We start from the raw sequence: 24,578 nt of genomic DNA on the forward strand, positions 1-24,578 counted from the left end.
TCAAGCCTATAATCCCAGCACTTTGGAGGCTGAGGCGGGTGGATCACGAGGTCAAGAGATCGAGACCATCCTGGTCAATATGGTGAAACCCCGTCTCTACTAAAAATACAAAAAATTAGCTGGGCATGGTGGCGCGTGCCTGTAATCCCAGCTACTCAGGAGGCTGAGGCAGGAGAATTGCCTGAACCCAGGAGGCGGAGGTTGCGGTGAGCTGAGATCGCGCCATTGCACTCCAGCCTGGGTAACAAGAGCGAAACTCCGTCTCAAAATAAATAAATAAATAAAGTGTCTCAAGAGCCCTAAATTCTCTCTTCAGGTGGTCTCTTGATGGGTAACTTCATCAATAGGTTCATCCAGGTATAGAGAGCAACCGTGTAAGGATAACAAAGGCAACATTTTTCAGAAAGATAACATTTTCGAAAGTGCTACTAAAGACAGTGAGTTGTTTAGTAATTCAAAAAAAGTCATTAGAGGGAAAAATATAGAGAAAAAGTATTTTTCGGATACATAATGTCAGTTTCTTCTAGAAATGTATACACACAAATATTGAATAGGTCACCTGCGTCCCCTGCCACTGTGGGACCCAAGACTTTTATCTGTAACATTCCATTTGCCTTTCTTGGCTGTACGGAATAAAAGTCCTTTGAAGATGGCGGCCTCCAATATCCTAATCCGTTTGGGTGCGGCCATGCCGTCCTCCCGACGAAGTTTCTGAAGGAGAACGAATCACGGCATAAAAGTACGCCATTTACGTCATAACTGTTGGCCTATTGTAGCTTCAAAAGTGTTACTGGGCATGCGCGAGGTTCAACAGCGGCCACAATCCTAAGGGTACTCTAACCTAAACCGGAAGCGGCCTAGAGCGGCCATTTCCGCTTCTGCTAAGTGGATCTAACCCTCCGTCGCCTGAGGGACGCTGAAGTGATCGGGAACATTAGCATTAGGGGTTCTGTAGGGTCAGGGAGGAGAGGCCGGCTTGGGGTGAGTGATGAGAGCCTTGTTCGGGGGGGTGCGTGGAGAAGGGATTTCTCGGGTGAAGACGGGGCTGTGAGGTGAGTGACTGGCGTGTTTTGACTGAGCGACAGATTTCTGGAGTGGGTGATGGATGCCGTGGAGTAAGTAGTTTGCTAATTTTAGTTGGATCATTAGCCTGTTAATTATCACTCTTTTCTTGCTTATTTTCTGCTTGTGTTTGTGTAACTTAAATTCTAAGTGTACTTTAATATCGGATTTTATATTAGTCCACGAAACTGGCTGACTTGAGGACAGTGAAGTGCGTCTTTAAGAGCCCCTTTGCAGATGGCGCTGGAGGACGTTCAGGGAAGGGATTCACTGCCCGTGGGACTAGGGGAGTCAGTGATAAGGTTGGGATTGGAGGACTTTGAGGATCACACTGTAACACTCGGGACCAGTGATGGGTGACGTATAGGAATCAGTAGAGTGGGGTTGCCAGGGGTAGCCTATGACAACCAGTTGACTGGAGGCCTAGGGGGTCAATGATGGGGATTTGTGAGGGTGACTGCATTGCTTTCTAGCAGTATTAGGGTCCTTCGGGGATAGGTGAGTGGGTCAGGGATTGATGGGTGGGTCAGTGTTGGCTGCTTCTTGGGTCCGTTGGACATGATAAGGATCAGTAATTGACAGTTGAGCAGATGGATGATGGTTTCCTATCGGGGCATTTCATTTGGACCCTTGCGTTTGGGATTTGTCGTTTTGTGGAAACCAGAAAATTGTACTCCCTGGGAAACATTTCTTGGCTGTCAGGGCAATAATGATTTCAGAAGCCTGGGCCATGTCAGTGACTGGAAGGCATTTTGTAACTTTTTGGAAGTCCTGTGGTCCACTCATTGGGGATTTCTGAAAGTCAGTGCTGTCAGGGATGATATTCAGGTGTGGTGGAGGCAACTCGTTGTGGACAGGCAAGAAATGGTGACTGGAGGCCCTGATGCATGTCTGCAAATTGTCTGGGTCAAGGTGGGGATTAACACAATGTTAAAAAAACAACAACAACAACACACACACACAGTGATTGTACGTTTTAACTTTGTCAGAAGATAGTGGGCTGTGTGGTGTGCTATGGATGGGGACTGGAAAGTCCAGAAGCTCAGAACAGGTACAGCTGACACAGCCACCTCCCAGCCTGGGCTCTATGAAGGCAACAGGAGGAGGAAATGGTGTTTCTGGGAGCTGGCCACCATGAGATAGTGGGGACAGTGTACAGTTTAGAACAAGGCAGATGTAGGGCTGATTGCCTGTTTTTCCATTTGCAGACTGAGTACCCTTCAGGCACATTATGTAACAGCACACAGCCTCATTATCCTCATCCCCAAAATGGGTATCATAATGCCCATTATATTTAGCTGACAGGGTTGAGTGAAATGAAATTGACAACTTGCTTATTTTTATTCATATGTACCACTTGCCAGGCAGGCACTGAGGACCTGACGAGCTTCATCTTGCATACATTTCCCAACACCTGTGATAAATATCCGCATTCTCATTTTGGAAACTAAAACTAAGGTAGCAAAGCTGCAACGAACTCATCATTTAGTCCAGACTCAGTCTTCATTTCTAACCCTAATAGAGTTGGATGTTTCTTTTTTTTTTTTTAAGATGGAGTTTTGCTCTTGTTACCCAGGCTGCAGTGCAATGGCGCGATCTCGGCTCACCGCAACCTCTGCCTCCTGAGTAGCTGGGATTACAGGCACGCGCCACCATGCCCAGCTAATTTTTTGTATTTTTAGTAGAGACGGGGTTTCACCATGTTGACCAGGATGGTCTCGATCTCTTGACCTTGTGATCCACCCGCCTCGGCCTCCCAAAGTGCTGGGATTATAGGCTTGAGCCACCGCGCCTGGCCCAAGTTGGATGTTTCTAAACTTTGTCTACTACACTGTCTGACACAGTGACTTCACCTCACTGCCCTCAAGAAATATCTGTGGAGTGAATGTTGAATGAGTGACCATGTAGTCATTGCTTTTCCAAGGCTTCCTCGAGGCTGTAGAACCTCCGGGTAAGGCCACGTCATTGAGGCTGCAGGATCTCCCTTCACAGCCCAGCACACCTCTCCGGACTGTCCCCGGTTGGAGAATCCAAATGCCTATCCAGCTTCTGGCTCCTAGGAAAAGTGGAGTTGTCAGCAAGAGAGACCAAGAGTAGAAGCCCAGAGCGGAGATGTCTGCTGATGTTAATTTTTCCCAAAAGCCTCAGGTCTTGGGTCCAGAGGAGCAGGATGGATCTTGTGAGGTAAGTAGGAGCAGCCCTGGGGACAGTTCTCCAGAACATGAGGGCAGACACAGGATGCAGCAGGCTCTGGCCTCCCTGTTTCTGAGTCAGTCTTGATTTTCCTGCCAAGCAAGGACCACAGAGGCTGATGTTTCCACACTCATAGGCTATCTGTGTTCTAGAGGAAACCATGAACTGGCTGATAAAAGAGGATAGTACAGTGTTGGCCTTGGGTCAAAAAAGAATAAACTGTGATCCCTGGTCTGATCAGAAACCCCAGTCACAGGACGGAAGAGCTGACTCTTTCCTGCTAAGCACTGGCTCCGATCCGTCATCCGCCATTGGGTCTTTGAAGAATTTCAACTGGTCCCCACCAGATTCCTTGCTGAGTCTCTGGCTCATTTCTCCTCTGTTCTCATAAGATGCAGAAAAATCTCCTTCCTTTATAAATAGTCACAGGGAGGCAGAGTGAGAACAGGCTTTTCAGAACCATGTGGCTTTTTTCCTGTTTAAAAAGGTGAATAAAAAATGCTGGAAAACAGTGTTTCCAGATTGCCCACAGATAGAAATAGACAGGATTTGGTAACACGAAATCAGAAGATGATATGTTTCAGTAACCTGTGAAAATCATCTCAACCTGCTAGAAACATATGAGACTAGAAAGTGTGAAAAGAAGGGAACATTAACACAATACATTGCACATATAAATCATTTTCAAAACTGCAAATACCCCAAATATTTAACATTTAAAAGTCATTCTTAAAAGAAAATTTGAAACATACAAGTTTAGGCAGGGTACAGTGGCTCATGCCTATAATCCCAGCACTTTGGGAGACCGAGGCAGGCAGATCACTTGAGCCCAGGAATTTGAGATCAGCCTGGGCAACATGGCGAGACTCTTGTCTCTACAAAAATACAAAAACTGGCCAGGTGTGGTGGCATGCACCTGTAGTCCCAGCTACTCAGAAGGCTGACATGGGAGGATCACCTGAGCCTGGGGAGGTCGAGGCTGCAGTGAGCTGTGATGGTGACACTACACTCCAGCCTGGGCAACAGAGTGAGAACCTGTCTCAAAATAAAACAAGTTTAAAACATGAAATTCTCGAAGTCTTTGTGACAGCAGTGCAAATGTGCATTTATTTGCATTGATGCTGGTCAACTTACATGTTCAGAACATCAAGTTTACTGTTTTAGGACATGTGTTGTTCAATATAAGGCCTTTTCCTTAATAATGAATTTTTTTTTCTGCTTGGCCTGCCAGTTTGTCATTTGAGTCAATACTGCTGTCGCTAATTCAGATTTTCCATCAGTGTCTGAATTCATGTCAGAATCTATCCCAGTCCCCACATTGCCTTATCTTTGTGGTGCATATTTCCTGCTGCTCTGGACAATACTGTCTATTTTTGTTATTTTTTTCTAATTTGATGGGAAAAAAAAGATAGTATAGTGTTTTAATTTGTATTACTTTGTTAACAAACAGGATTTATTTTCACCATTTTATTGGTCAATTACTTGTCTTTAGTGAGTTACTTTTTCTTATCTTTGGATTTATATTTTGGTTTGGCTTAGCCTCTGGATTTTTAAAGAGTTCTCATATAGTAATAACTTAAGGTCCTTGTTGCATATGTTTGTAAATACTTTTGTAACTGTTTCCTTTGAAAGGTTTTAGTTTTATTTGAAATAGAAAAGAGGATCAGGTGGTTTTGTGAAACCTGTCATCTTTTGAAAGAGCCGTCACTTGCTCTATTTTTATACAAGTTCCAGCTCCTCCCAGGCATTCACTTTTTACATTTTTAGCTAATTCTTTCAACAATTACTCTTTATCTTTTAGTGACATGCTTATATTGCTCCTTTTTGGATTGTTAATTAACATGTTAATTAAGTTAAGAAACATGTCATTAAAAGGTTTGCTTTTACCCACTTCCTCATACTTTCACCCCCAGGTGTGCGTGGTGCTGCACACCTGTAATCCCAGCTACTTGGGAGGCTAAGGCAGGAGAATGACTTGAACCCAGGAGGCAGAGGCTGCAGTGAGCCAAGATCATGCCACTGCACTTCAGCACTCCAGCCTGGCCAGCAGAGCAAGTCTCCATCCAAAAAAAAAAACCACAAAAATTAGCTGGATATCGTAGTGTTACACCTGTGGTCCCAACTCCCTGGGAGGCTGAGGGAGGAGGATCGCTTGAGTCGGAGAGGCAGAGGTTGCAGTGAGCCGTGCTCATGCCACTGCAATCCAGCTTGGGCAACAGAATGAGAGTCTGTCTCAAAAAAAAAATTGAGTAAAAGTGTTTTTTAGCCCAATAGAAAAGTGAGGAAGAGAGTTGCTTGAGTAGGCTGGTAAAGATGGAAAGATGCTCAGCTTCATCAGTCATCTGGGAAATGCCAGTTAACTACCATGCCCCCACCAAAATGCATACAGTTACCAACACTGATAATACCAAATGTAGGTGAGGCTACAGAGCAACCAGAAGGATTCCATGTGCTGCTTGTGAGCATGTACATAGGTACAGCCAATTTGGAAAATGACTTCCAATCTTCTACTAAAGATGAACATGTTTTTGCTGTGACCCAGAATTCCACCCCTGGGTATATGCTCAACAGCTGTTCTGAACTAGTATTTAAATCTAAATCTGTGCTGTCCAGTATGGTGGCCACTCACCACATGTAGCTACTGAGCCCTTGAACGTGGCTGGTTCACACTGAGATGTGCTTCATGTATAAAATATATGATGACGGCCGGGCGCGGTGGCTCACGCCTATAATTCCAGCACTTTGGGAGGCTGAGGCGGGTGGATCACAAGGTCAAGAGATCGAGACCATCCTGGTCAACATGGTGAAACCCTGTCTCTACTAAAAATACAAAAAAATTAGCTGGGCATGGTGGTGCGTGCCTGTAGTCCCAGCTACTCAGGAAGGTGAGGCAGGAGAACTGCTTGAACCCAGGAGGCAGAGGTTGCGGTGAGCAGAGATCGTATCATTGCACTCCAGCCTGGGTAACAAGAGCGAAACTCCGTCTCAAAAAAAAAAAAAAAATATATATATATATATATATATATATATATATATGCTGACTTCTGAAAACTTAGTATAAAAACAGAATGTAAAGCATCTCATCTTGATGATTTTTATAATATTGATTACATACAGATATGATAATGTTTTGAATATAATGGATTAAGTAAAAATATCATTAAATTGATTTTATCTGTATCTTTTTAACATGGCTACTTGGCAATTTTAAGTGCTATGCATGACTCACACTCATGGCTCATGCTTTATTCCGACTGGATGGCTCTACTCTAGAGGCTTGATCACTCCACTTGGATTTTTTGTTTTGGGAAATAATAATTTGCACACCACATATGTGCTGTTACATCATATTGGGTGCACTTTAATATCTGGTTATCTCTCTCCTTATGATGATAAAACTGGTTATTGGGTTCAGATGTTGTCAGCCTACTCCTCTATTATAAAGGCCCCATCAGTCTATCATATGCTTTTAGCAGTCACTGGTGATCAGTAAAAGCAGTATTTTTGTTCCGTCCTTCAGGCTGCCTTTATCCTCTGCAGTACTTCTGAAATGAAGATCTTTCCATCATCAGCCCTTTCATTAACCTAATATTGGTTCTTATAGGAAAGATCGTCTTGTTGAAATATTATATGGTCATATCTCTTCCCTGCACTTAAAATTCTGAAATGGCAATATATTTGTTAAAATAAATAATACGGCTGGTCACAATGGCTCATATCTGTAATCCCAGCACTTTGGGAGGCTAAGGCAGGAAGATCACGAGGTCGAAAGATCAAGACCATCCTGGCCAACATGGTGAAACACCGTCTCTACTAAAAATATTAAAAAAAATTAGACGGGCGTGGTGGCGCATGCCTGTAGTACCAGCTACTCGGGAGGCTGAGGTAGAAGAACCACTTGAACCTGGGAGCAGAGGTTGCAGCGAACCGAGATCATGCCACTGCCCTCCAGCGTGGCGTCAGGCGAGACTCCATCTCAAAAAATAATAATAATAATCCATGCCCATTATATATTCAGACACCAGCCTACTTCCTTGGAGCTTGGATGGTAACCACCTTCCAAACATAAAATAGTTACCTCTCATCTTACACAGAGCTGTCTGCTTCTCCCTGAATTTACACTGTTTTCCTGACTCTTTTCTTCAAACATCCTGCATCAAACTTCTCACTTCCAGCATAAGCTTCGCCAGCTCTAAGTAGCATTCTTCTATCCCTAGGTAGAACTTCTTTTCCCTAACATGCCCCTCCCCAACAGTGTCCTCTGCATATATTTCTACCATGTCCCCTTTTTAACCCCATAGTTGAGCTTGTGTATTTACATGTCTTCCAAATCTCTGAGTTGCTGCAGGAGTAAAAGCTTATGTGATTCTACGTTGAGCTCAAGGACCCAGCTCAAGTACAGCCTCACATGTAGTTGCTTAATCAATATCATGATGGTTATTCCTAAATTAGCGAGAGGATTTAGAGAGAACCTATTTCTGGCCTCATTTTTGAAAAAAAATATGATGAATAAATATAGGTATACAGTGGATGGAGGATATTTCTCTAATTTTTTTAAATCCCTAAAAATGTGAAATAGGTGTTTGGTGGGAAGCCTCTGTGATGCATCATGGTGAAAACCATTGAAAGCATGTTCACCCTATATGTACCATCCCCACTCACGAATGATGACCTAATTCACAGTGAGCTGGGTACACTGTTACAGGCATCAGTGTCGTTTGAGGACGTGACCATGGCCTTCAGCAGAGAGGAGTGGCAGCAGTTGGACCCTGCGCAGAAACGCCTGTACCAGGACGTGATGCTGGAGCTCTACAGCCACCTCTTCTCAGTGGGTGAGCACAACTGACCCGGGAATCTTGGCTGGATCCTGTTGAGATTTCCCTCCTCCTAGTGGCAGAACGCAGTGAGATATCAAAGTATGTCATGACTTTTGCCTTGGCTTGTCCTGGATTGTTTGTTTCTTTTGGGCACCTTTTAGTATTATTTTGTGCCCCGTGGAATATGTTGACTTTTCTAATGAGCCAATGCAAAGCTTCATTGAATGGCCTCTAAAACTGAAGAAACCACACCTAAATCCAGCATCCTTTCTAATTAACAGGGTATCAGATTCCCAACCCAGATGTCATCTTCAGAAGGCTAAAAGAAAAGGAGCCTTGTACGGAGGAGGCTGAACTCTCACATCAGAGGTGTCAAGGTGAGTAACTTGTACCCAGGCAAATGTACATATCTTTACAGGAAACCATTCCCAATCTACCGTACTTTTCCATTCCCTCCATTCCACAAGTGGTGTCCCATAGGTTGCCTCCTACTCCCAGTTTCTACATCAAACACTGTAAATGTTCTATAAATTGTAAATGTCCTATAGCAGGTGCCTTAAGAACTTCCCAGAGGTGAATACTCAGGAATGGGATTGCCTGGTCATGGAGATAAGTGTACCTGACTAAGTCAACCATCTCCTGATGGGCTGCACCAGTGTACAGTCCCATGTGCTATGCACAAGGATTTGCATTTGCACATCTTGCTAACACTTGGCGTTAACAAAATTGGTGAATTTATAGCCCTACTGACGGGTGAAAGGGCTGTTTCATTGCTTAAGTGTTACTTTTCTGATAACTGAGTGGTGGGGAGCCGCTCTTCGTATCTGTTATCTGGTTTAAGATACAGCATTAGGATTTTTTATATTTATATCTTATAAAATATACATTTTATACATTTAAGATAGAGCATTAGGATTTTTATATTTATATTTTATGTTTAGGATACAGAAATTACTGATTTTCTGAAAATAAGCAGAAGAGAATATTTCACACTATTTGTAAAGGATGCTTTAAATATCTGCTGAGACAAGTTCAAAAGCACAGAGATTATATTTGGAGAGGACAGTGGCATTAAATGTAAAGCATGAGCCTTTGTGCATCAGTCGTGTCTGTTTCATGGAAGGCTGCTCAAAAAGTCAGTGTATCAGAATGGGAAGCATGGGCAGCAAATGCCTGTGAAGTTCAGAAAAAATGATGTCAACTAGAGGGGGAGTGACGTTGGGAATTTTAAGGACACAGTACCTCTAACTGATCCACAAAGCCATTTTGAATTGAAACGAAGAAGCAGATTAAGCAAGTTTAATGGGAATAGAAGACATGAGAGTGCTTGGATTTGAGAATAAACTGGACCTTTTTTTGTTTGCAGTCAGCATTGTTAGACTGTGTTGAAGAGTTATGGAAAAGCTTTTCAGTACAGTTCTGATAGTTTACGTTGAACGTTTTGGGCAGTAATTTAAGTGTTATCAGGTTCAGCAAGATTTTTATGACCTGAATGAAGTGAGAAGTTAAAAAATTTTCAAATCTCTGCTTGGGGACACAGTGGAAGACTGCCAGAATAAATGACTACCCTTATGTGGGTAAAATTGCTATTCAAGAGTGAAAAATGAAATAGAAAACAAATAACCTGTTTTAATAAGTGGGAAAAGGATGTGAATAGACATTTCTTCAAAGATGATATACAAGGGGCCAATAATAGGAAAAAAGGCTCAGCATCACTAATTATGTGGGAGATGCAAATCAAAGTCACCGTGTGATATCCTTTTACAGGCATTAGAACGACTATTAAAAAAACAGAGTCACAAGTGTTGGCAAGGATACAGAGATACTGGAATCCTTGTGCATTGCTAGTGGGAATGTAAAATGGTGTAATCCTATGGAAAATAGTATGGTGATTCCTCAGAAATTAAACATAAAATTACTATATGATCCGGGAACTCCACTTCTGGTTAGATACACAAAAGAACTGAAAGCAAGGACCCAAACAGCTGTTTGTACACTGTTGTTCATAGCAGCACTATTCACAATATCCAGAAAGTAGCACTGTCAATTGACCAACGAACTGGCAAACAAAACAAGGCCTACACATACAGTGAAATATTATTCAGCCTTAAAAAGGAAGGGAACTATGAAACATGCTGCAGTGTGGACGAATCTTACCATCATGCTAAGTGAGATAAGCTAGACACAAAAAATCCAAATGTGTCATTCTATTTATATGAGGTAACTTGAGCAGTCAATTCACAGAGACAGAATAAGATTGTGGCTGCCCAGGGATGAGGGACAGGGGGAAAGGGGGAATTGTTTAATGGGTACAGCATTTCAGTTTTGCAAGATGTAAAAGTTCTGGAGTTCCGTTGCACAATAGGGTGAATACAGGTAGCACTGAACTGTACAATACAAAATGGGCGAGATGGTCCATTTAATAGTACACAGTTTTTGTCACAATAAGAAGTTAACAGTAAAGATTAAAATTGTCCTAATTTTTTTTTTAAAGAATGAAAGATGATTGAGTTTTCTGATGGGATAAGAGTCTGGGATACAGCTTAAGTGACTGAAAGAAAAAAGGAACTACATGTGATGTCATACTTAGTATTAAAATCTGGTAGAAAAAGTAATAGTAAAATTTATTAACTATTTTTGTTGAGAACCTAGTGTGTTTTGTACACTATACTAATAAAATGCACAAGATGATCAGGGACTCCTGGGGGAAAAAAAACTAAAAGAGGCATATTTGATAGCATAAAGCCAAAAGTTCTAACAAAGAACAATTAATTTCTATGGAAGAAGAGTGAAACAAATTCCAAGGAACAGCTTGCTTGTCCAGTTTTTCAGAATATCTTTCTGGGGATATGGGTGTATTCTTAAGTTCATGGGAAAAAAAATGTAACTTCATGGAGAGTTGGGGCATAGTCATTCTTTCACTGGTTGACCATGTCAAGACAGGTGAAGCTTTAATCGTTTCCAGGAGGATATACAGGGCTGATGGGCTTGGCATCATTTCTTACAAGTAAGATAAAGTAGGGAGATTGGTGAGGATTTATCTCAGCAAGTTCGTGAACACCTACACGCTGGGCCCGTCCTTCAAGCCTTGGCTGTCCAGAGATGGTGCTCTCTAACGTTCTTGTCTGTTTTATCCCCTACTTATTCTACTAGATCTGGGTGTCTAGACTGCTTGTGTAAGTGGCCCCAGGTTGTTCAAATCTAATCCCCACAGATTAGCAAAGTGATCTGGACCAGTTACATAACCATTATGTGCTTCCTTTTCTTTGTAAACAGGAACACACATCATTGCTACCTCCTGAGGTCATTACGCAGATGAAATGAGTATGTGTATGCCATGTAGCCACTGCCTGGCACATGCTAAGTGCTATGGAGATAAGTGCTCAGCGTATAATAAGGGCTCTATGTTTCTGCTCATTGTCAACATCATTAGCACCATTATTACACAGCTCAGCAATTTCCTTGTGTTCATTGTCAATCAGCTTATACAATGTCTCCTCTTTCCTGTTCATTGTGTCTATTTCATCTTCTCTTTCTCCTTTCAGAAGGGGAGTTTGGGCTTGCAATCCCACAACAGGAGATTTCTAAGAAAGCATCATTTCAAAAGGATATGGTAGGTGAGTCCACAACAAATGGTTCGTGGTATTCCATTTTAGAAGAACTGAGGCTGGGTGCTGACCATAGAAAGAGAGATGAGCAAAATCAGATTCAACCCACGAGTCACAGTGCTTTCTTCAACAAAACATTAAACAGAGAAAGCATTTGTGAATATGAGGACCAAGGGAAAATGGTTCACACAAAGCCCCACCTTGTTTCTTCACAAAAACAAGCTCAGAAATGTTGCTTATTTACAAAAAGTTTGAAGCTGAACCTAGAAGTGAATGGTCAGAATGAAAACAATGACACAAAACAACTTGATGACGTTTTTGGATCTGGTCAGCTATTCAGCCACAGCTCTTCTGATGCTTGCAATACAGGAGAGACATTTTGCAAAGGTAATCAGTGTAGAAAAGTCTGTGGCTATAAACAGTCACTCATGCAACATCAAATTCATACTCAGAAGAAACCAGATGGATGTTCTGAATGTGGGAAGAACTTTACCCAGAAGTCACACCCCTTTGCCCAGCAGAGAATTCATAGTGTAGGAAACTTCCATGAATGTGGCAAATGTGGAAAAGCCTTCACGCCACAAGTAAAACTCAGTGTATATCTGACAGATCATACAGGTGATATACCCTATATATGCAAAGAATGTGGGAAGGTCTTTATGCAAAGATCAGAACTGGTTATGCACCAGAAAACTCACACCAGAAAGAAGCCCTATAAATGCCATGACTGTGGAAAAGCCTTTTTCCAGATGTTATCTCTCTTCAGACATCAGAGAACTCACAGTAGAGAAAAACTCTATGAATGCAGTGAATGTGGCAAAGGCTTCTCCCAAAACTCAACCCTCACTATACATCAGAAAATTCATAGTGGTGAGAGACAGTATGCATGCAGTGACTGTGGGAAAGCCTTTACCCAGAAGTCAACACTCAGCTTGCACCAGAGAATCCACTCTGGGCAGAAGTCCTACGTGTGTATTGATTGCGGGCAGGCCTTCATCCAGAAGGCACACCTGACTGTCCATCAAAGAAGCCACACAGGAGAAAAACCTTATCAGTGCCACAGCTGCGGGAAATCCTTCATTTCCAAGTCACAGCTTGATATACATCATCGAATTCATACAGGAGAGAAACCTTATGAATGCAGTGACTGTGGAAAAACCTTCACCCAAAAGTCACACCTGAATATACACCAGAAAATTCATACTGGAGAAAGACACCATGTATGTGGTGAATGTGGGAAAGCCTTCAACCAGAAGTCAATACTCAGCATGCATCAGAGAATTCACACCGGAGAGAAGCCTTACAAATGCAGCGAATGTGGGAAAGCCTTCACTTCTAAGTCACAATTCAAAGAGCATCAGCGAATCCACACAGGAGAGAAACCCTATGTGTGCACTGATTGTGGGAAGGCCTTCAATGGCAGGTCAAATTTCCATAAACATCAAATAACTCACACTAGAGAGAGACCTTTTGTCTGCTACAAGTGTGGGAAGGTTGTTCTCCAGAAATCAGAGTTGATTGCCCATCAAAGAACTCACATTGGAGAGAAACCGTATGAATGTCTTGACTGTGGGAAATTGTTCAGTAAGAAACCACAACTCAAGGTGCATCAGCGAACTCACACAGGAGAAAGACCTTACGTGTGTTCTGAATGTGGAAAGGCCTTCAATAACAGGTCAAATTTCAATAAACACCAAACAACTCATACCAGAGACAAATCTTACAAATGCAGTTATTCTGTGAAAGGCTTGACCAAGAAATGAATTCCTAGTTCATCAGCATATTCATGAATGTACTCCCCGAGTTTCTTGAAGAAGAGAAAATCTCAGAATCAGGTCTAATTGTATGTTATTGAATTCGTGCTTTGGAAAAACTCTAGGAATCCACTGCATGTGTGAACACATGACAAAGTCACACTTTACTTTATGTGAGAGAAATTTCTGAAAAAAGAATGAGCAGAAATGTCCTTCTTAGTACTGGCCTTATTAAGGGTTATAAATTTTCATCCTGAGAAGAAACCCAGACTAATGCATTGAGAAAAGCCTTTCTGTAAAGAATGGTACAAGCAAGTTGTTACCAGATTACTTTATAGTAAAGTTTGTGGGAAATTAAATTAATGATAACCCTGTTTATTGTGGATATCAATATTTCTAAAGTGCCAACAGAGTAATAACAGGACAATATTATGTGTGTATGTGCCTTATGTATATAAGCATATATATCATATACAGGTTTAGTATCCCTTCTCCAAAATGCCTGGGATCAGAAGCATTCTGGGTGTCAGATACTTACAGATTTAGGAATATCTGCATTATATTTATTGGTTGAGCATCCCCGATCCGAAAATCCAAGATGAAATGCTCCCATTAGCACTTCCTTTGAGTGTCATGTGAGAGCTCAAAAAGTTTCAGATTTTGGGTTTTCAGATTAGGGAAACCCGACCTATATGTACATATACGTATGTGTCTGTGTGTATATATATGCACATGGTCAGGTCAGCATATGTGTATATGCATATGTATATATGTGTGCCCTCAGTGCAGTGGGGTTTGCTGCAGAATGCACTGCATAGCACGTGTAGGTAGATTACAGTTATTTTTTCAAAGAATCTAATCTAATTGTTTTATAAACAATTATTCCTTATTGAATATTTATATCATGAGATTGTATCAATAATGCTTATCTCCTTTATGATGCATACACATGAAAGTCCATTTTTTGGTAAATGCATAAACGACATTCTATAACGTTTGCTGATCTTTGTATTATAGCTTTTCTCTTCTTTTAGGATCAGCTCAGCCTGACCCTCCCTCTCCATCTCCATCATCTATAGTGAGCCTCTCCTTAAATAACCACTGCCAACCTTTAGTCTGTTTCAAGTCTCTGCATAATCAGTGCCAGCCATTAGTCTGGTTCATATTTTTACACAGGCCCCTAAACATACACACCAGGAGTCAACAAACCGGGGCCATTAGCCAAATATGGCCTACCAACTTTTTTTTTTTTTAATAAAATTTTACTGGAATATAGCTATGTTCATTTGGCCGTGTATTCTCTGGGCTGATTTCATGCTCCACTGGCAGAACTGAGTAGTTTTGGTAGAGATCAGATGACCCCCAAGATTTACTCTCCGGCTCTTTACAGAAAATGTTTGCCAACACTTGATACAAACACACACACACACACATATATTACTGTGCTCATAATTATATACCTGTGGAAGGACTCTTTCCTTGATTTCTAAAACTCAGATCTCTTACATGTGTGTGCATGGTTTTTTCATTCTGTAATCTATGATGGATTGCACACACACATATTCCATGAGGTTGACCTGCCGTAATTTATTTAGCCATTCCCAGTTTTGATTACTTATTTACCCACACACACATACTTTTTTTCCTAAAAAAAAAAAGGGGGGGGGGAGGGGACTGTTACAAATATTTCTGAGAAGCAGACCAGCATAATCTTTTAAGGGCACATCCTCAGGAGCCAGGCTTCTGCGTTTATTCCTGGCTCCTCTCTACCCTCTGCATCTGCTCAGCAAGGTACTGGGTCCCATCTACAAAAAGGGAGATTATGATAGTACCCAACCCCCATGCATTTGATGTGAGAAGTGGATATGTGTTAAGCCCTTGGAACTGCACGGGCAGACCAAGCGCTGATGAATCTTAGTGAGACCTTGTATCCCTGAGACTGTCTGGGTTCCCCTGTGCTGGGCGTGGGATGGGCGTGGGACTGCGGTGGGAGATTCCAGTCAGCTGGAGAGATTCCTCTCCAGAGGTGGGAGAGTGTTAGAGATGGGCACCCACAGCTTTAGTCTCCATATCCCTTCAGTGTTGACAGGGGCCTGCACAGCTAGTCAGGAACAGGCACAGGCCTGAGCCTGTGCTGGGCTCTGGAGAGCAAATCTATTCTGTGTCTAACTGGCCTCTCCCTGTCCAAGGGTGTAGTATCAGTCACCACGTCCCACCTCCTGAGAAAAGTGGAAGAGTCTCACCTGGGGAGTCCAGGCACAAGGGCTGGCCGGCCATAGATGTGACTGGTATAGGGTGGAAAGGCCTCAGAGGCCTCTCCATGATGGTGAGGGGTATTACTTGGTGTGGGGGAAACAGTGTACACCTGGGTCCTGGGAGTGGCACCCTATTCAGTTTCAGGGAGGAAAGTGGCAGGGCCCCAGGACAGGTGTTGTAAAAACTTGAGCCTACAGTGTAGATACACTGGTTAGAGGTTCCAAAGACTCCTTGGGAGGTGCCTCCCTTCTCAGTTCTGGGCTTCCCCTATTCCTAAGCATCACCTGGGGACCCCACTCTGGGAGCTCCTCTGGCATATGGTAGTATCAGAAGAGAAGGTGGGGCCGGGAGAGGAGCATCCTGCTTAGTTATACCCTTCCAGGGACATGGGAGGGCATGGAGGCCAAACATCTGTCTCTGACAGGGTCCCCATGCCACAGGCCAGCCCTCCAGTCCAGGGTAGCCCATGTTCTCTGCAGTCCAGGGTGGCCCACACCTGCCTCATCGTGTCAGGACCTGCAGCCCCTTCTGCTGGGCTCCGTGGAGCAGGGCCTCCCACCTAGCAGCAATGTTGTCGTCATCATCATCCCAGCCCCAGTACCTGTTGGAAAATCCATTCATCTTCAGGTAGTGAATGGGGCGCAGGACAAACACCCCTCCAAGGTGGCCTGGATGGGGAAGACTACAGAGGCAGAAAGTCGGAAGCACAGCTTTCCTTGTAGGGAAGGGTCCCGGCCCTTTCCTAGCCAGGTTCTACAAGGTCCGTTTCTAGGTGGCCCTTTTCCACACCCTGTGATGACCTCTCCCCTGACCCCTGTGATAATCCCATCTTTACCCTGGGATGTCCCCTTTTCTGACCCCAGGGTAACCCTTCCTTTGACCCTTGGGATGGCCCTCACCTGACTCTTAGGACATCCCCTCTTCTAAGTCATCTGGCAGGGCCATCTTGTGACTGTGTTGATGGCCCCTTCTCCCCAGAACCCTAGAATAGCTCCTTCCTGACCCCCAGTCAGACCTTGCCCATGTTCCTCTCCTCTGAACTCCAAAACAACCTCTCAGTTCACCACTTTATTAAGTACACCTTCTGACTCTTCTGTCAATAACCACCCCCATCCCCACTTGATACCCATGTCTCAAAGGAAGTTTCTTCACCATCTATAAGGGTTACTCCATGTCCCATCACCCACTCCCTTCCTACCTTAGCCCTAGGGACTAAGGGATGGACGCTTGACTTTAACCTCACTGCAGAGACAGGTAGGGTGGGATGCAAGGAAAGGCAAGACCTGGCCAACAGTCCCCCACAGGAGGTCCCCTCCCTCCACCTACTTGTAGTTGAACTTGTCAATAGTCACAGACACATGGGCAGGGAAGATGTCACAGGTGTAGAGGTTGTGGTCGTCTTCTAGGAGTAGGTTTACGTCATGGAAGAAGACACAGTCCCAGTCCTCCTCCTGCATAGCCCCCAGAACCCCACATTGCATAGCCTGTCCTGGTCAAAGGTGGTGTTGTTTACCTGGGGTGGACACAGATGCTCAGAGCTGTCTTCACCATCAGGCAGCAGTGTTCCCCCACCTACTAGGCCAATCTTCCTTTGTCTTCTCAAGTGCCTTTCCCCCACCTCGAATGCCTTCTCTTTCCCACTGTGTAGTTGGAAAACCCAGACTTATCAAGGATGATGCAATGCAAAGGTTACTCCCCTGAGAAGCTTCTCTTGTATTTCCCACCCCCATCCAAGTCAAAGTCAGTAACTTCAGCACCTCAGCTTCCCTTCTCTGGCCATCTGCAGTGTTCTCGAGGATCATCACCTTTGAGGGGCCATCGAAGACAGACGGAGGTTAGGGATGATAAGGGACCACCTCTGTCTCTGTTTCGGCTCCTACTAGATAAAGACTGGCTCAGAAGCCCAGGAATCCCCATGGGGTTTGCATCTCCTCCTCCCCTTCGTCTATCATTATTTTTTTCATCATCATCACCATCATCACTAGCCATCATTATAATCAACATTGCCAGCATTACCACATCACTGCCTTCATCACCTTCCACACTGTCAACATAATCACCTCACCTCCACTACTGTTACCACCATCATCACCATCACTCTAATCATTATCACCACCGCCTTCATTAACATCACGATATCATTACTAATGTCACCACCACCACTACCACCTTGAGTATCCCCATCAACATCACTACCGTCACCATGTCAGCAGCAGCACCACCACCATCATTCTCAGAATCATCACCATTCATAATCACCATCATTGCCATCACTTACTGGGCACCTACTACGTGCTCGGCATTGGCCTGTCTTACATTGGTTAACATAAGGCATTCCATTTGGTATGACTCCTTCCCATAATGTAACAACGGAGGTGGTGTTATCATCTCTATGGTGAATGAAAACTGGCACAGAACGGAAGTTCTCCAAGTTTACACAGTCATACTGAATAACAGCGTGCGGAATGACGGAATGAATGATTCCACACTCAGACAACACAGCTGGTAACAGGCAAGGCCAGGATTTAAACAATCCTGTAACTGACCCCAAATCCAGTGCTTTAATTTGCCCCTTAGGTTTACAGTGAAATCTGGGCAGCCCTGGTCTCAAGGAGCCCCACACTCAGCAGGACTGAGCCTTTGCCTCAGACAGCCTTTTAAGCCAATCTCAGAGTTGGCGAGTCTAGACCAAACCTACAGCCCTTGGCTCCAACATCCTCTAATTCAAGTTCTTCTTGACTCACAAACTAAGCCCCCTAGACAATATCTAACCCAGACCACTATCACCTTAAAGAGTCCCAACTTCAGGCCGGGCACAGTGGCTCACGCCTGTAATCCCAGCACTTTGGGAGGCCAAGGCAGGTGGATCATGAGGTCAGGAATTCGAGACCAGCTTGGCCAACAGTAGAAACCCCCTCTCTACTAAAAATACAAAAATTAGTTGGGTGTGGTGGCATGCACCTGTAGCCCCAGCTACTTGGGAGTCTGAGGCAGAAGAATCACTTGAACCCAGGAGGCAGAGGTTGCAATAAGCCGAGATCTTGCCACTGCATCCCAGCCTGGGTGACTGAGCAAGACTCTGTCTCAAAAAAAAAAAAAAAAGAGTGCCAACTTCAGCCCTGCCATGCTGGGACCCTTCTGTCCTCTTACCTCTGCCCCTCCCAGTCCTGCCTCACCTGGTTCACCACGTAGATGGTGTAGTACAGTTGCTGGCTCTGCAGGAAGGTGTGCAGGTGGAAGAACAGGTACTTCAGGTGCTGGGCTTGCCCCTAGTAGGGCACCACTACCGCTGTGCGGTGCTGTGCCCAGCAGTCAGGTGGCTGGTATTGGCCTCCCAGCTTCACCAGTGGGTTCTTCTCTACCACCTTCTCCACTGTCAGGTTCTCTGGGATGATCACTTTCAAGAGGCCATCTGAAGGGGCAGAGGCCTCGAGTGGTCAGAGACCTGCCTACCCCACAACTCAGTGGTCCTGGGTTGAATACTGTCCCCCCAAAATTCTTGTCTACTTTAAAATGTGGCCTTATGTTCGGAAATAGGATCTTTGCAGATGTGATTTGTCTTCCCTGGGAGACCACATCACTCCTACCCTCCCCCGCTGGGAACCACTGACTAACATTACCTTTAGGATGTCTGAGGTTTTGAAGCTCTTACCCTTGCTTGCTTTCAACGTAAAAATTAGGCCTGGCTCAGTAAAGGAAGCCACCCTTGATTATGAGGGTTAAATGAGATGAAAATAAGAAGTGGTCATTCTTTAGTAGATAACTGTTCTAAACACTTTCCACTAATCTTCAGACTTTGAGGCAGATACTATTATTATCTCCATTTTACAGATGAAGAACCTGAGATGATGGGTGGAAAGTGCAGGGCACAGCGTCTGGCACAAGCTAATGGCTTAATCGCTGTTGTTTTCACATGTCCTGGCTTGCAGCACTTGTAACCTCTGGGCTCCCGCAGCCTTAACATCTGATACCTTCACATTAAGATTTATCATCCTTATCTCTGGACCAGGCTGGGTACACCCGTGTCCCGGTGCATCTGGCCAGCCAGTCAAAGGGCCTGGCACATAGGTAAAGGATGAACTTATTTACCAAAGTTCAACGCTTGAGGTGGTCACAAGACGCTCGAGGTGTGTCTACCATCACCCTTCACTCTCAATCTTCCTTATCAAGGGCCTCACAGGAGTGGAGACGAGATTTCAGACTATAGAGGAAGGAGCAGTTTTGGGAAGTGGGGCATTGGCAGGAGGTTGAGGGCTTGGATATGGGGAGCAAATGGGGAGACTGCTCCATCCCTTGGTTATGCACGATCGTGCCTAACTGTTCACCGTGTCCACGTCCCGATAATTGGGCACGCGTGTTTATCTGAAACCGCTACCTTTCAGCATGCACAGAGACCCCACCCTGCATGGTCCTGACCTCCGCCTGGACATGCATCTCCTCCCACGGCTGCAGGGCACGTGCAAAAGCCCACTCTGCATCCCTGAGACTCGGCCCAATCCTAGGAATGTGCTTAGCGCAGATCTTCCCTTTTCACACTCTTAATCCCTTTCTCCGCCCCCTTAAACTCTTGCCATATTCCCACAACAAAAGAAAATCTGAAAAAATTAAAAATAGAAAAAGTCCATCCCATCTTTACACTGAGAGCAGCGAACCACCACAGGCAAAGAACTCCCACGCCGCGCTGGTGCCTGCGCAGGTGCAGACGGGAAGCGGGCTGGACCAGCCTAGTGCACTTCTTCCTGGAGGCAGTGTCCCCAGCGCTAGGAGCAGATGTACACAGCTGCCCCTGGTCTATTCCACGCAGGGGTGCTATCCAGGGAACTCCTCAAAGGCAGTGACGCTGCAATCCGGCATCCACATGTAACCCACCTCCTCTGACCCCTCCCGCCATGCCCACCTCGTAGTGTGCCTCCTGCCACGCTGCAGGCGCCGCCTTCCGCGCTCGGGCCAAGCGCTGTACGGTGCCTGCGTCTGCGCCGCCTTCAAGGCCGAGGTGCTGCACACAGTGCTCGCGGGCTGCCTGCTGCCGCCCGGCGCGGTGGTGGCCGTGGGCGCCTCGGGCGGCAAGGACTCCACGGTGCTGGCGCACGTGTTGCGCGAGCTGGTGCTGCGCCTGGGCGTCTCACTGCGGCTTGTGGCAGTCGACGAGGGCATCGGCGGCTACCAGGCGGCGCGCTGGGAGCTGCCGTTCACCATCTTGGTCTACGAGGATCTCTTCAGGGTCCTGACGGACGCCATGGTACGCAGCACAGCAGGCTCCGGCCGCACCTTCTGTGGGGAGCTGCGGCGCAGGGCTCTGGAGTAAGGGGCGCGCCGCGCGCGGGAGCCACTAACATCGAGACCTCTGAGAACAAGCGCGGCCGCAGATAGGTGCGGTGGAGGGAGTGGGGAGCAAACGCGGACGAGGGGCGGGCCCCGAAAGGGGACTGGGGAGCATGCTCCAGAAGCGGGAGAGGAGACCCTGGACGTGGCTTAGCGGAAGGATCCCAGAAAGCAACTGGGAAAATAAATGCGCATCCTCCCATTTGGGGCCGGAGCCCACTGAAGGCTCCTGTGGGTAGTACGTGTTCCTCCCTAGGATGGAGCACGGCAGACTTTTGGCCTCTGGGTCTCTGCCATCATCTTAGTACACACATTGGCAAATAGAGGGGCTGCCCTGTAGGAATTAAAGCTGGTTTATTATCTGCTATTATTATTATTATTTTGAGACGGAGTCTCTGCCGCCCAGGCTGGAGTGCAGTAGCGCAATCGACTCACTGCAGCCTCTGTCCCCCAGGTTCAAGCGATTCTCTCCTCTCCTGAGTAGCTGGGATTACAGGTGCCTGCCACCATGCCTGGCTAATTTTTGTATTTTTAGTAGAGGGAAATGACTTTCTTTCTATCTCCCGTCACAAAGAGAAGAGATGTGAAGAGGCGTCTCCCATCATAAGCCATGCAGTCTGAAACGCTACGGTCTCTCTTAACTCCTCTTTATAGGTTTCTCTCTGATTAACTCTTATTTTCTCCCAGTGATTACTTCAATAAGTAATTATCGTCCATTGACTACCAGATACAAGCAGTGTAGCCTAGAGCAAATTACCTAAGCTCCGTTTCATCCTTTGTAAAATGGGAATGTTAATGACATCTGGGTCCTCAAGTTGGGAATTAGATGAGTTTTATATATACAGCACTTAAACTAGAGGCTGAAAACAGTAAACATTATGTAAATGCTGCTGTTATGATGACGCACAAGAGACCAAGACAGTCTGAAATACAGACTCCAATTCATTCTTCACCTGGTTATTCACTGAGCCTTTGGGTCTCCGTTCACTCAGTAAAGGTTTCCTTACTCCCCACCTTTTCCCCGTCACTAGGACCCCCTGATAGAAATTCACACATTCTGTGTAATTTTCCTTAGTAGCACTTGTCAGGTCGTAATTACATAATTACAGACTCAAGTATAAGATAAGATGCAGAATTAGGATGGTTTCCATTTAAATTTTATGGTGACGGGTGTGTTATGTATTCACTAACTTTCTTCCTGGTCTTTCTTCAATCCAGTGCTCTGCATTCCCAGTGGCACTTGTGTCAACAGCTCTCTTGAGAATCCTCATTAAATGGCCCCTTTTTTCTCTTGTGTAGTCTGAAATACAGTTTTCACTGAGGCTGAAATGGTGTTTGCAGCGAAAGCACTTTGGCTCCCTATGTGGAAGGACAGCTAGTGAAGGGCCTGGTATACAGTGGGTGGAGGGCAAATGAGCGGGCGCTCAAAGGAGCTTATCTGTGTTCCCTTCAAGTCTCCTTTCCACCTCCAGTCTCCATCTGGCTGCTCTATGGTACCCGGGAGTCTCCATGGCACGGTTCCCCCCATCGTACCTCTTCCCCTCCCCCTGCCCCCCTCTCTCTCTTGGGTCCTGGAGCCCCACTGTGCCCTGGGTTTCCGCGGTCCGCACTCCTCTCCCGGTCTCTCTCTGGGTCCTGGCGGTCCCACTGTGCCCTGGGTCTCCATGGGTCTCCCTCCCAGTCTCCCTCTGGGTCCTGGTGGACCCTTGGTTCCCCGGGGGGCTCCCTGACCAGCAGCGCCCTCTGCGCCCCAGCTCACCCGCTCCCGTCTCTCCCCACCAGGTCACAACGCAGACGACATGGCGGAGACTGTGCTCATGAACTTCCTGCGGGGCGACGCCGGGCGGCTGGCCCGGGGCGGGGGCCTGGGCTCTCCGGGCGAGGGGGGCGCCCTGCCGCGCTGCCGCCCGCTGCAGTTCGCCTCGCAGAAGGAGGTGGTGCTGTACGCGCACTTCCGCCGCCTGGACTACTTCTCCGAGGAGTGCGTCTACGCGCCCGAGGCCTTCCGCGGCCACGCCCGGGACCTGCTCAAGCGCCTGGAGGCGGCGCGGCCGTCGGCGGTGCTGGACCTCGTGCACTCCGCCGAGCGCCTGGCGCTGGCCGCGTCCGCTCGCCCCCCGCGCCCCGGCTCCTGCTCCCGCTGCGGGGCTCTGGCCAGCCGCGCGCTCTGCCAGGCCTGCGCGCTCCTGGACGGCCTGAACCGCGGCCGGCCCCGCCTGGCCATCGGCAAGGGCCGCCGGAGGCTGGACGAGGAGGCGACGCTGGGGACGCCAGGGGATCCAGCCGAGACAAAAACAATGTGATGACCTTGGAGGGCTACCAAGTTGGCCAGGATCCGAGAGAAAAGGGAAGCTCATTCTCCCTGAGGGTTCAAAAGGCTAAGGAAGCAAGCAGAAAGCAGAAGCTAGGACGATGAGAACCTGAGCTGAGCTTTCACAGTGTCACGGCTGGAGCTAGAGACAGAAGTCATGGTGACCAGGATAATCCCAGCGCTTTGGGAGGCCAACATGGGAGGATCACTTGAGCCCACGAGTTTGAGGCCAGCCTGAGCAACATACCGAGACCTTGTCGCTAAAAAAATGATAATAGGCTGGGCGCGGTGGCTCACGCCTGTGATCCCAGCCCTTTGGGAGGACGAGGCGGGTGGATCACGAGGTCAAGAGATCGAGACCATCCTGGTCAACATGGTGAGACCCCGTCTCTACTAAAAACACACAAAAAAAATTAGCTGGGCATGGTGGCGCATGCCTGTAATCCCAGCTACTCAGGCGGCTGAGGCAGGAGAATTGCCTGAACCCAGGAGGCGGAGGTTGCGGTGAGCCGAGATCGCGCCATTGCACTCCAGCCTGGGTAACAAGAGCGAAACTCCGTCTCAAAAAAAAAAAAAAAAGCAAAAGCAAATCCCATTTTCAAACTCACTCAATCTGGGGTTGGATTAAGGGATCTGTCTCTATTCTACTTGCCAGAAAGCAAAAATAGCGTAGCCCTAGCCACATGAGCTGATTTACCTTTAAATTAATTAAAATTAAGGATTAAATCCTCAGTCACCTTAAATACCTTTCAAGTGCTCCACACCACCATATTGAACAATGCAGAAAGAATGTTTTCATCATCAGAAAATTCCACTGTGCGGTGCTATTCTAGACTGTACTAGAATCCAGAGGAAGAAAGTTTCAGTCAGAGCTCCAGAAAATCTCTACAGTTTTTCAAACAAAATCCTGGAAACTCAATTAAAAATTAAAAAGTTTACAAGCATGCCAGGAGATAGGACAAAATGGTTGAATACCAAGAGGCTGGCGTCGAAAGCACAGATGTGATTGCAGGTGTCCTGGATATGAATTTTAGGTATGGACTTTGTCATCATATGAAAATAGATGCTAAAATGGAGAACTTCACCATTGTATTTGATTACTTTTTTAAGATTATCTCTTTGAGGCATGTCTTAGTAGCGTGAAGACGGATGATTACATTTTTAAAAGAACCATTAAAACCGTGACTGTGGTGAATAGTAATAAAGACTTACCCTTCTCCTGTAAACAACTACAAAATAGCATCATGTATTAGGC

General features: G+C 45.9%; 2 protein-coding genes across 9 annotated transcripts; both read left to right on the forward strand.

The window, feature by feature from the left end:
* The first annotated feature begins 864 nt into the window (after positions 1-864).
* On the forward strand, positions 865-14,709 carry ZNF175 (zinc finger protein 175). 8 transcript variants are annotated; one of them, XM_035283789.3, is made up of 6 exons: positions 865-981; positions 2,427-2,520; positions 2,614-3,246; positions 7,961-8,087; positions 8,354-8,449; positions 11,618-14,709. In XM_035283789.3, the coding sequence occupies exons 3-6, from the start codon at positions 3,175-3,177 to the stop codon at positions 13,441-13,443; spliced, it is 2,121 nt and encodes a 706-aa protein (XP_035139680.3). In that variant the 5' UTR covers positions 865-981; positions 2,427-2,520; positions 2,614-3,174; the 3' UTR covers positions 13,444-14,709. The 8 variants fall into 8 exon arrangements, with proteins under 8 accessions (XP_035139680.3, XP_078217214.1, XP_002762474.4 ...); XM_078361088.1 differs by having other exon boundaries at positions 2,427-3,246; XM_002762428.6 differs by lacking the exon at positions 2,427-2,520.
* Positions 14,710-20,579: 5,870 nt separating this feature from the next.
* On the forward strand, positions 20,580-23,456 carry LOC100409358 (cytoplasmic tRNA 2-thiolation protein 1). The gene is given in 4 exon segments (XM_078359611.1): positions 20,580-20,622; positions 20,625-21,060; positions 22,485-22,614; positions 22,767-23,456. Coding segments are annotated over 4 exon segments (1,158 nt in total). The 3' UTR covers positions 23,316-23,456.
* The last annotated feature ends 1,122 nt before the right edge of the window (positions 23,457-24,578 follow it).

Source organism: Callithrix jacchus, chromosome 22 (genome assembly GCF_049354715.1).
Source record: "Callithrix jacchus isolate 240 chromosome 22, calJac240_pri, whole genome shotgun sequence".
NCBI classification, from domain to species: domain Eukaryota; kingdom Metazoa; phylum Chordata; class Mammalia; order Primates; family Cebidae; genus Callithrix; species Callithrix jacchus.